Consider the following 13,058-nt stretch of genomic DNA (forward strand, 5'->3'; position numbering starts at 1 on the left):
GCTCCTCCATGTGACCAGACTGAGCATGTGCCATCCCTACAGAACAACTGAACATGCTCCAGCAACAAAGCCAGACCTTCCCTGTAATGCCTGCTTTTAGCTGCTCTGGGACGGGTTGAGGCCAGGCACCAGAACTGATGGCAGGGAGCCCGTCTCTTCTGTGCTCTCAGTGACATCCCCCCCCGTGCTCCCCTGGAAGCCATCTGATTCAGATGCAGGGGTGACAAAATTTGGAGTGGGGGAAAGGAAGGAAGTAGACTGGGAAAGTGTCTGATGAGAGTGGGACTGGAGGGAGTGGGATGCAAAGTTAGGACAGGGAGCCAGAGGGAAAACTGGGACTGGAAGTTGGAAGGGGGCTGGGGAAGAAAAGAAACAAATCAGATGAGGAGCAGGAGAAGGGAACTGGGACTGGCTGAGCAGGACGACTTGGAGGATTTGAGGAGTGGGAGAGATGGGGAGATTGGGACTTGGACAGCAAGCCCAGACAGAGAGACTAGGACTGGGTAGGCCCGGAGAATGGGACTGGGACAAAGGGGTCAGGGGTGGGGAAGAGACAGAACATGACTGGGTTGGAGATGGTGGGGAAGAAGAAGTCAGACTCGGAAGGAAGGAGAAGAAAATTCTATGCCCAGTAGAGCATACTTCCCTCCAGAGCCTGGAATAGAACCCAGGATTCCTGAATGCCACCATTTCTCTGCTGTCAGTGAACCCCCCTAGTCAAGTGTCCTATCCCTCTCTAGCGCTGGCCCACGTGGAGGATGAAAACTTAGTGCCGCTATCAATTACTCAGCTCAAGTGGCAGAGGTTTTTGCAGTGGATCTAAAGGTTCCAGTCCTGCTGATGACCTCATGTTGGTGTCACTATGATGGAATTTCTGGTTTTTCAGTTTGCTTTTTAAAAAAAACCTCAGAAATTACACACCAACATGTTATGTTAACATTATTAAAGTGGCAAAATCAAGCACTCAAAAGTTAGGAAATCACAGAATTGAGGTTGCCTGTGCCACCTTAATTTGGGCCCTTGTGCATATGCACTGTGATACAGTCTTAAATTACTATTTTTTTCAAGACGACCCCTACCTCATTCCCTGCACAGGATGGACCTGCTCTGAATATTATCCATCAGGCTAATTTAGTAAAGGAAATTGTTGTCTGTAGGACCCCTGCTTTTTTGTTGCAGAAGTTGGAGGTGTGTAGTGAATGAGGCAGGGGACTCCAGGAAGAGAAAAGAGGGTCTCATTGTTAAGGCAGTTGAATGGACAACTGGATTCCACCCCTGCTTCTGCCACAGAGTTCTGCACTAAATGGACCAGGGACCTTGTGGGGAAAAAATAATATGTGATCAGGAAATCCAAGACTGTATCATAATGGATATGCATGTAGGGGCCAAATTAAAGTTGCACAGGCAACCTCAATCCTGGCATTTCCTAACTTCTGAGCGCTTGATTTTGCCACCTTAATAATGTTCTCTTAACACATTTTTTGTGCATGTAACATTTATGATAATTAAGCTACAGGAAGTACCTATAATGCTACATGAATAAGTATCCTACAGACTCTCTTACATATGCATAATTTATATCCTTATAGTCATAAGAGCTGGATGTACCATGAGCAATTCTGAGTCTTCTTCTTTTCCCTGGAGATACAGCTTATCCAAAACTTCTATAGGTGTCTTAATTCGAGCTTCCACTGTGCCCAGACAATTATTGAAATCCTCCAGTTGTAAAAGGTTGAACTAGGATGAGAGAATATTTTTGTTATAATCAGCTTTAATACATATATTCAATATGGACAAAAGAGTAATAAACAGCATCCTTATGAAAACAAACAGCTACTAGATTAAAGTAACTGGTGTATTTGTAGTTAATATTTATGTCTATATTTAAACCATGCTTATTTATATTCTTTTTCTAGATTTTATCTTTGGAATATGTCCTTGCATTTTTAGAGTAAATATTTAGACTTGATTTCTTGTTATTGGCTTCACAGTTCTAGAAATTAATGGCTGTTTTTCCACAGCGCAATGAGTTTCTTTCATTGTGAAAGAACAAGGAAAGTGAAATGGAAATGAAGAAAACACTTCATTACATCTAAGGGCACCACTGTCCCCTGTCAGGGTGAGAACTAACTCACTGGGGAAGAAAGATGGTCTTATGGTTAAAGCACTGTAGTGGAACTTGGGAAGCCTGGGCTTATCAGCTCTGCTTACGACTTATAGAAGGTGGTAAACTCTGCAAGTTTTGACTTACGGCATTTCTTCCCAATTTTTCCACTGAGGAGAAGTAGGATTTAACCCAACATACACACATGTGGCAAGGAGCTGAGCCTCCAAATCCTGTGAATTGTGGGAGATCCACATGGATCTAGGAGAAACAGGGCAACAATGCTGTGCAGAGACCTGCTACCAGGGACTTCATGATTTAGGGTGAAATTATGGAGCCACAGCACAGCTACTCAGATGGCAGGAAGCCTATGAAAATGGTTCTGCTCCCTTATCAGCCACATAGAGAGTTTGGTCCCATTTGCTCCTATAGATAAGGCTGTGAGTGTTACTTGGGCTCTAGTAGCTCCCAACTGGCTCCATCTGAGGGGAAGAAACACAGGACTGGGTCTGGGATCCCACAGTTTTTTTGAGGGAGGAGGTTAGGGTGACTGGGGGACTCTTCACTTCCCTCCCCATTTCCAGGCTTGAGGGAACTGTGCCAGGAAGGGGTCTGGTGTCACCCTCTCTGCCTGAGAGCTCTCAAATTACAGATGTGTAAAGAATGAATGACAAGAACGACCAAGGAAATCACTTGTGGTAAGACCACAAAATTACACAAGGGAAAACGACTACACAACTAGAAGTGAAATAAAACTATATTACACTATAGGTAAAGCTTACACATGATATCAAGAATCAGAGACATCATCCCCAGGAAACAACCTGAGTTTCCAAGCATTGGACTGGGATGATGGATGGAGACATTAAGATCCATCCATATTACAAATTAACAGGCCTGCTTACAAGTGTGTGACAGAGCAGGGTGTGTGTGGAAGGGGAAAACAATTGAAACTGAGTGAATGCAGCATAGCAAGCACACGATGAACCCACCTGTTTCCCCAAGACTTTATTTCTCTTTCGTAACTCAGCTGATGCTATCATTTCACTGAGTTCTAATTCGAATTGAACGTCAGTCCAGGAACGACATGATTTTGTTGAAGAATAAAACTGTATTGAGAGCAAATTTACTATATAAAGAAGTACCTCAAATTCATCTGATTTCATCTGCAACATCTTTTCCAAATAAGCTATCCTTTGGAGAGGATGCACCTTCTCTGAGAGAACTGCATGTGTGGCTGCATTAACCTGTTGTGCTATCTGGTCTGTCAACTCAGAAACCTGGAGAAAGCTTCCCTTTACGGTTTGAAGGCCTTGTTGCAGTATCTAAAATGAAAGATCAAAAAAATAAATCAGATCTGCGTTCCTGTGTCTCTTTTATTGCTATAACTAAACTCCTTTGGTTGATCTGCATTGGAAGCCAAATTCAGCCATAGACTAAGAGAGTGGCTTTCATTGACTTTAATGGGAGTGGCAAGCACTTACTCCAGGGCTGAATCTGATAAGTCTATTAACAATGTTGGGTGGGACGAAACCATAGATGTTACTGAAGGTCGGCCTTCCAGTTACCCAGAGATTTAGGCTGATTTTTTTAAAGGTGCTGAAGAGAATTAGGCATCCAACTCCCAAAGAGCTCTCTTTAGCTCCTTTAAAAATTCCCAGACTTAGTATCTGGATTCAAAGTTCAGTGAGATAACATTGCCCAGTAAAAACAGCGAGGAGTCCTTGTGGTGCCTTAGAGACTAACAAATTTATTTGGGCATAAGCTTTCGTGGGCTAGAACCCACTTCATCAGATGCATGGAGTGGAAAATACAGTAGCAGGTATATATATACACACACACACGGTACATGAAAAGATTTCAGGCACTGGGTTACTAATGTTATGAGGGAGATTAGCGAGAGAAATTGGAAAGAATAACCATCCTCTCTAGAATGGCTTTATACAGTGATGATAATATCCTGCTAACAACTATGCTGAACACCTTTGCCAGCACTTTGGAACTATTTTGATTGATTGAGAGCTTTTTTCCCCCTCCAGCAACAATACTATAAATTTCAGTTCTAAATGTTATGAACAACTATGGGAGTAGCTGGCACTTCTACAACCAGTATTCTGCTTGTAGTTCCTTTTATCTGGAGAGGGATTTACAGAATATCAGCCTGGAATGTGTAATTCTCTGCCACGTTCACTTGATACTAAACATGAAAATCCCCGAGTTTTTTTTCCACACGTTTCAGTGGGCAATGAGTAAAGAAATGTTTCTTCTGATTAACTGTAAAAGTAAGGACAGACTTCCCTGAAAGGTCAAATGTGCTTCTGGCTTATTGACCCTGTCTTTGGCATGGATCAGACTGTAAGCACTTCAGATATTTATAAAGTTCAAAATACATAATAAAAGTCAGTCATTTTCGGTTCAGTGATTGCTACAAAATAGCCAGATGCTCAGGTTCCCTATGTTACCTTCATAGAGTATGGCCACTGCAAGGGGATGGCCTAACCTGATGCTCACTTTAGATAAGCTATTACCAGCAGGACAGTGGGGTGGGAGGAGGTATTGTTTCATATTCTCTGTGTATATATAAAGTCTGCTGCAGTTTCCACGGTATGCATCTGATGAAGTGAGCTGTAGCTCACGAAAGCTCATGCTCAAATGAATTGGTTAGTCTCTAAGGTGCCACAAGTCCTCCTTTTCTTTTTGCGAATACAGACTAACACGGCTGTTACTCTGAAACCTGCAAGGGGATGGAAATCTGGCAAAAACTGCCAGTCAGGGATTCCTCTTACATTTGGGAATGACTGGAGGGGATTAAGCAAGAGTAGCTGGCTCTACGCCAGTTGCTCCTGGCACCCCACCTCTGGCACAGGGAGACATGTCCAGAGCAAACTGCACCCTGGCGGTGCTCCCTAGGGGACCACTGCAGACAATATAGTTTAGAGAAGCCTTGTTGCTGCTCTAACTAAACTGGTCACAGGCTGCCCACAGAAACTGGAGCGTGCAAGAGACGAGGTCAGGTCACCATCCCCTTCCCTTCTTTGCATGCTGTGCTTGGCCTGACCTGAGGACCTGGCCCAATGTAGTTAAAGAAAATAAAAAAGGATGGATTACCAAAGAGAAGTCAGGCCCTGGTTCCCATTCTCAGGATTTTTAAATAAGTCCGGCCTTGCATAAGGCAGTGAGAGCACTTTTAGGTACCTTCACATCCTGTATCTTCTGCTTCAGGACTTCCTCCATGTTGTCTTCAGTTAAGTGAGCTCCCAAGAGCTGATGACACTGCTCTTCATGTTGTTCTAACCTCAATGCTGCCTCAGTGTATAACCCATCATACGACTCCCAAAGCAATAACAAAGCTTGTGCTGTCTGTAGCTCATCAGTGACTTCTTCATTTGCCAGAGTCCATCTGCAATATACAAGAACATAACACAGGTTATTGATTTATGTTTTGCCCTTAAACTTGAGGACGTGCACAGACCAGACTCTGATCTCTTTTGAAGATTCTCAGTAGAATTTCTCTGGATTTACACCAGGGAATCTGAGATCAGAGTCTTGCCATCAGTAATGTCCATACTGTATTGCATGTTTACTGTGTTGCTGCTTTTTCTGTTTGTTTTTTGGTCTATCACCCAGACCCACAATAAAACAATATGTTAAAGTCGACTGGCCCTAGTTCACCAAGATATTTAAGCACATGCCTAACTTTAAACATGTGAGTATTCACAATGAAATCAATTAAAACATTCACATGCCTAAAGTTACGCACATGCTCAGTACCTTGCAGAAGCAGGGGACTTTATTACCAACATCTATTTTGTGGTTTTTCTTAGGTGTACCTTGCATGTGCCTCCTTGCATTTATGTTCAATAATCTCTGCAAATGAGGAACAACAATATTTCTTGAGGTTAGCAGCAGAAGCCTGGAGCTTGGCCCAGCTTTCTTCACTCTTCTCTGCTTTGTCTTGAAGAGACTGTGAAAAATGAGTCACAACAATTAGATGTGGAGACGAATGAGCCACAGTTCATTGAGCTAAAATGTAGTTTTCTTTAGAGACTAGGAGATGTATAGTAGTGATACTGTAACAACATTTATGGCAAAGACAAGTTTTGTGAAAGAAAGAAATAATAATGTAACAATAATATACTTGCTGCTACAAATTAAAGAATTGAAGAATAAATTGTGGCCCAATCCAGTAATACATCATTTCAGAAGCATCTCTTCAGACAGGTATTGGTCCAGTGGGACTCCCCGTGTGAATAAGTGCTACTCAAAGCAAGAAAGTGTTGAAGAATTAGGCCTTTGATTGGCAAATATGGAAAAATAACTGGTTTGAAATTCTGTATTAAATATCAATAGAAAAATATCAATTGACTTTTTAAAAAAGTTTCACTTATTTAGTTCAAACTATTCATTCTAAATTGGAATTCATTTTTCCTTTGGTGTTACTTGTTCTTAGTCCAACCAAAGAGCAGACGTACTTTGAAATTCTTATTTTAGATCGGAAATAATAAAGAAAGGTTAAATATCAATAACTAGAGTCCTCTGAATACATGAGGCTTGATTCCCTGTTGCCCTGCACCTTGTTTATTCATTGTAAAGAGAGCACAGAGCAAGCATAAAACAGTACCATTCTGATTTGTTTATACTTTGCACCTGGTCTGCACTAGTGTGAACGACTACATGAGGTATAGGGCAATGAAGAATTAGGCCTTGTCTACACACAATCTTGCATTGGTTTAATTAATCTGGTGGATACCTGAAAGTGGTTTATTTCAATTTAGTTTACACTAGTTCCTAACTTAAGATAAATCCAAAAAAGCCTGATTTAAACTGAAATAAGAGCATCTACACAGCTTTTGGCACTGGTTTAACTAAACTGGTTTACGTTCAGACCTTTAGTTAAACTGGTGCAACTCTGCTACTAGAACAGCCCCTGGGCCCATTGTCTCTGCGGACAGAAAGAATGCCACTGACTCCCATGGGCTTTGGGTTAGGTCCATCGTGAAGCTCTAAAGAATCAGTTTCCTGAGGGGAAACTTTCTGGTTTTTTAATTAATCTTCGCCCACATTTGCACTAATACATCTACATTGTCTTTGGTAGATTTACCTGCAGAGTCTTCACCTGGCCTTTCAAAGCTTCCAGCGATATTACAGAAGGTTTGCATTGTTCTAGGCAGTACAAAGAGCTTATTATCATCAGGTTAACTTCTTCATAGGCTTCGTCATAAATTATCCATTGCTGTAATATTGACTGCATTGAGGTTTTTAACTGTGCTACCTGTAAACAAACATCACTGCTGAGAAAAAGGATTGCTCCTGCTTAACATTTACTTATAAAATGTGTTAATAAAGCTATTTCTTGGGTAATTTTGAAATAAAAATGGACTTCAGTACTTCAGCTCAACGCATGTTGGATGACAATCCACAAAAATTTCACAAATGAAGTAACGGGTTAAGTTTGAAATACAAATTTAACTGGATACCAAGGCAATGCTGGTTTGGCAGCCACCACTCCAGAACCCCAGGCTAGGTGAAAATGTGCAGAAACAATGCACAGCTGTTATTCTTTGCTGCAAATATCAGGATGCCCGCTAACAGATAAAGTACTGTGGCTCCTTAATCTCCTTAGGAAATAGACAATTTGAGATGGAAATTTAGTTCCAGTTTAGTCAAAATGGAACAGAAATTGTTTGGGGTAATTCAAGCTTTTAATAAAATACCATAGTGTTCTAGAGAGCGACATTCTCTTGTATGCCATTGTGCTATAACAATGCAGATGAAACAGAACCACAGCCTTGTATTCCCATTCAACAACTGCTGGAGGAACTTCAGGACTCACTAAATACAAGAGCCGTGCAATGAATGAGGTGGCAAACTTTCCTCTTTTTCCCTACCCCTTTTCATTATTACAATTACTTTTATCATAGTAGGACTGAAAAGGTTTTCCTTTGTCACAGTCTTTGTGACGTTGCCACAAGAATGAAATCATAGACCTATTCCAGTTGTTACAGGTTGTTCTTATTTTTCTATAGCACCCACCCCCTCATGGGCAGGTTCTCACCTTGCAAAACGTAGGGCTAGATTCTGACTCTGACTACACACCTATACAAGAAAATATGGAGGAGACAGAACTCCCCACCCTTTTGCCCACTATATCGGCTACCTGTATCTTAGGTCCAGGTGTGCAGGAGTAAGCACAGCCACTTATTCCTTATCTGGACCAAGTGGGCAGGATAGGTCCAGGTTGGGAATAGGTGGACTTTTGGCTCAATCCCATTACTCGTTGGCTAGTGTACCTGAGGCAGTGTGCAGAGGTAGGAATAATTTACTGTTGGTACCAGTGAGCAGCAAATTATTGGCACCAGGGAGCAAAGGGGACGCAGGGAGGAATTGTGCCTCCGAGCAGGGTTGGAGTCACAGTCCTACCTGAGACTGTCCCAGCAGTGGTGCAATTAGTGCACCACCCCTTGCTGAGGACCGTGAAGTCGCAATCTAGCCCCTAATTAGGCCAGCCTGCTAGAAGGGAAGAAGCAGTACATAAATAGAACCTCAGGGTTACGAACACCAGAGCTACAAACTGACCAGTCAACCACGCACCTCATTGGGTATGGGAAGTATGCAATCAAGCAGCAGCAGAGACCAAAACAAAAAAAACAAAAAAAAAACCCCAATAAAAAAAGCAAATACTGTCGAGCACTGTGTTAAATGATGTAAACTACTAAAAAAATAAAGGAAAAGCAGCATTTTTCTTCTGCATAGTAAGGTTTCAAAGCTGGATTAAGTCTATGTTCAGTTGTAAACTTTTGAAAGAACCACCCTAACCCTTGGTTCAGTTATGAACATGTCAGAGTTATAAACAACCTTCATTTCTGAAGTGTTCACAACTCTGAGGTTCTACTGTATGTTACATACAGAAAAACCCAACATTTAAAGAACATTAGGGTTGCAAAGTTAAGCAATTAAACGTTAGGAAATGTCAAAAATAAGGTTGCTTATGGCAGCTGGGAGTAGCAATTGCACAGAAAGCCTTGCTCAGCCCCTGTAGCTCTTGGCAGGAGTATGTTCAGTACAGATGGAAGTGTCAGAATTTCACTGCTAAACTCTAATAAGTCTCTACTGAGCACATTTGAATGGAGATTTTTCAAATTCTTCTAACTGGGTCAAATTAGAGCTTTCATTGGTCCAGCAAAGAAAAAAAAAAAAAGGGCCTTTCTCTGGCACCATGGTGACTTCCCATTGCTGAATTTCAAATCCCTGTTCCAAAACATTGGTGTACCAGAGCTTCTCAACAGAACAGTTGGAAGAATGTTTTTAACATGAACAAAACAATGTATTTTCTCTAATCTCATTTTGAGAAACAGCTGAACCATTTCTGCTGAAGCTTAAAAAATATTTTAAAAAATCAGCCTGAAGCAGACACCTGATGTGGAAAATTTCAGTCAAAATGGTTAAAATTTGGCTAAGTTACCTACTGGAAAGCATTGAGCAACCTTAACTTTATCTGCATTACTTATAGTATTATATATTATATGATGGATTGTAAACATAAAGCTGTATTTATCATACACATATGACATTGCTGGGGTTAATTGGCCTAAGAATAAGTTATGGAGAGCCATTGAGGAGGGAAAGGGAATCCACAGGAACGTGAGTGGAGCAACTGGGAACTATAAGGGATCTGCTTAGAATTAAAAAAAGCAGTGAGAGTGGAGGAGGGAGAACCCAGTGCTGTGAAGATGGAAAAGGATTTGCTGGGAACAGAGAGTCTCCATCAGGACTCTAGCAGAGAGCAGGAACAAATAGGAATAGTAAGGGACCAAGTGGAAGTTTGAAGTTTTCAACCAAAGCCTTTAAGCTACCAGAAAAATGTAGATACTTTTTTAAAAAATTGGTAAAAGGGGGTAATTTTTTTCTTATTTGACTCCAAAGCAGGTTGATCTTTTTTCTTTTTTCCAAACTTGGCATACAGGTTCTCCTTTGGCATGAGAATAAGCATGATAGTTTTTTGGCCAAAAGGAGAGTTCTTGCCAAAGCTATATGGAGCAAAAAGAAGTAGAAAAAACAGTTACCTACCTTTGTAACTGTTGTTCTTCGAGATGTGTTGCTCATGTCCATTCCATTCTAGGTGCGCATGTGCCCACATGCACAGTCATCTGAGATTTTTGCCTTAGCGGTACCTGTAGGCTGCCCTTTTGGGAGGGACCCGCCGCTGCTTCGTCCGGAGATGACGATGACGAGTGCACCGACGGGGCCTTCTCCAGGGATGGCTCCTTAGGTCCTGGAGTCCGATGCGCTGCTCCCCACATCAGATTCGATACTGTTTTCAGACTCCGGTGCTGGCGGTGCCGGGGGCGGTTTGTCCGAGGCAGCCCAGGAGGACTGGTGGGAATACAGGCTTGGCATTATGGGCACGCCCCACGGGTTCCAGTACGGCCACTGAGCAGGCCACTGTCCCTGCTGCTATGCCATCGCTGCAGGCGCTGTGCCACCTTCGTGGGTCAGTGGCGAATCACCCCTCCTTGGCGAGGGGCTGAACTCCCAGTCCGAATCTGACCATTGTTCTTCCAGCAATCAGGACAGAGTCATCGAGGTCTCAGTCTGCCGACTGACCTTAGTCGGCGACTGGTGAGATGAGGGCAAGGAGCGGTGTCTGCTTGATGAGCGGAACTGGGGGGGATGGAGACCGGTGCCGCAACCGGGATCAATCCCGGCCTGGTGAGACTGACATCTGGGAGACCTTCTTGGTAACTGTGACTTGTGCCATGGCAATCTTTGACAGGAAACTGGCCGGTACTGGTGGTACGGGGACTGGTGTCTTGACTCTGGTGTCCCATGTCTTGTAGGGGGAAAGCGCGGTGTCAGGAACCTGGGCCTTCTGACTGGAGACGGGGAATGGGGTGCCAGGGCCCTAGGCTGTGGAGATGGGCATCTACGCCTGCAGTCCAGGGACAGAGGGTGCTCCACTGCCCTGTGGGGCAGTCCCATGACCGGCTTGCCTTTAGGTGTTGGGGCCTTAGCCAAGGCCGGTGCCTGTGCAGCGTCTGTGGTGCTGGTCAGCCGGCTTGTTCTTTAGCCACCTGGGCTGCTCCAGGCAATGAGGGCCTGAGAAGCCAGGGTCCCCTGCTGCTCCTGGGAGTTGGAGGTGTATCCCTGGCCGGGCTGAGGGGTCTGACCTCAGCGGTATCCCCGTGAAGCCCCGGGGCGGGCACATGGCCTGCCACTGTTCCTTTGCCTGAGGCCCCTTTCCATTCTGGTGCCAGGGGCTCCTCTTCTTTTGTCGCTTCTTCGGCACTGGTGAGGGGGAGCAGTGCAGGCGGCACCTGGTGCCAGCAGTGTGCACCACACCGATGTCGAGGTGCTGGGCGTGGGATCGAGTGGGAGGGCTCTGACACAGGACGAAGTGCAGCCTCCAGGAGGAGAGTCCTCAAGCAGATATCTCGCTCCTTCTGGGTTCTAGGGCGAAAGTTCTTACAGATTCTGGACTCGTCCTTCAGACAACTGTCGTGGGGGTCACTAATAAGCATCGGCCTGTTGCATGGCGAGCATGGTTTGAAGCCAGGAGAGTGGGGTATGCCATGCTCCCGGGCGAAGTCCCAGCTGGGACTCTAACTACCAAATAATCCAACACTTAATTTAAAGGCTAACTAAGTACCTAAACTATATACAATGAAGACAGACAATGGACAGTTGAAGAACAGCTAATGATCTTGCGATTGCAAGACAAGGCGCTCTGACCAACCGTCACAAGCGGTGAGAAGGAACGCAGAGGGCATAAGGTCAGAGGCGCCTATATACCAGTACATGGGCGCGGCACTCAAGGGAGTGCCGCAGCTGACCCTACGGATACCGCTAAGGCGAAAATCTCTGACGACTGTGCACGCCTAGAATGGAATTGACATGAGCAAGCACTCTAACAAGAACGGGACATCTACTGCAGCCTTAACTACGGATTGGTCATTGAACAGCTCAGTAATACTGGAAATTCCCAAAGAGGGTTTGGAACAGTTGCTAAGATTAAATCCTGGGGAGAAGTGTAAATGCAAAGTTCTCTACCTGACTGACGATACTGTTCCTCATTTCATGTAGCTTATCCATTCTGACAGCCATATCTTCTGAGGTTTGTTTTGCACCATCTTCCAAAGCCATATAATTCTGTTTTAGCTGATCCAGAGCTTTGGACTTAATTGCAAGATGATTTTCTAGCTCCTAAAGGGAAAGAAAGATAAAAATCTTTACCTGTGTGACAATACAAAAGTAAAGACAAATGATTCTTCTTTAAAATCAATCCCATGTCGTTTTTCTAACCATGGGAAACTTACAGCAATTGAGTTCTGGCAGAAATGAGTTTGCCTCAGGAAACTGGAACAATTGTAAATGTCTGTGAATTAGCAGTCTCTTACATGCAGAACACAAGAAACTGCATTTTGCCTTGACATGGAATGCACATGCTGATTTGGAACTGAGAGCCAGATCCTCCGCCAGCACTTGGGCTCCCTTGTACCACTCCAGGCAAAGGGGCTAGAAAGCTTTTCAAGCAGGGCAGCAGAAGATTCCCTGTGTCAGATTCCAGCCCTCCTACCCACTCCAGCATATGAATGCGAGGTAGGAGCATCTTGCACAATGGGGATCTCTGGCTTCATAACAGTTACTAGGAAGTCATTTTCAGCTGACATGGGTTAGAGCAGTCCTGAGGCTCCTTTAACTTACACTGAGCCTGACATGAGCCCTGGCTGACCCTAGCATTGGGGAATGCATAGGTAGCTTTAAGCCACCTTTCCCTTCACCTTTCAGATCCTGCCTCCAGCATAGAGGAGTGACGTTTTGGAATAGCCTTCCAAGGGAAGCAGTGGGGGCAAAAGACCTATCTGGTTTTAAGATTAAACTCGATAAGTTTATGGAGGAGATGGTATGATGGGATAACATGATTTTGGTAATTAACTGAACTTTAAATATTCATGGT

General features: G+C 43.8%; 1 protein-coding gene across 1 annotated transcript in view; it reads right to left on the reverse strand.

Annotated features, from left to right (window-relative positions):
* The window catches only part of SYNE2 (spectrin repeat containing nuclear envelope protein 2), a 245,662-nt gene that overhangs the window by 63,476 nt on the left and 169,128 nt on the right, over positions 1-13,058 (reverse strand). The window contains exons 85-90 of the mRNA XM_077820573.1: positions 12,152-12,304; positions 7,206-7,376; positions 5,935-6,068; positions 5,300-5,504; positions 3,250-3,429; positions 1,609-1,737 (exon numbers count right to left, since the gene is read on the reverse strand). Of these exons, the coding sequence (XP_077676699.1) occupies positions 1,609-1,737; positions 3,250-3,429; positions 5,300-5,504; positions 5,935-6,068; positions 7,206-7,376; positions 12,152-12,304 (972 nt within the window). The remainder of the gene's footprint in view (positions 1-1,608; positions 1,738-3,249; positions 3,430-5,299; positions 5,505-5,934; positions 6,069-7,205; positions 7,377-12,151; positions 12,305-13,058) is intronic.

This window comes from Eretmochelys imbricata, chromosome 6 (assembly GCF_965152235.1).
Source record: "Eretmochelys imbricata isolate rEreImb1 chromosome 6, rEreImb1.hap1, whole genome shotgun sequence".
In the NCBI taxonomy this organism is placed as follows: Eukaryota; Metazoa; Chordata; order Testudines; family Cheloniidae; genus Eretmochelys; species Eretmochelys imbricata.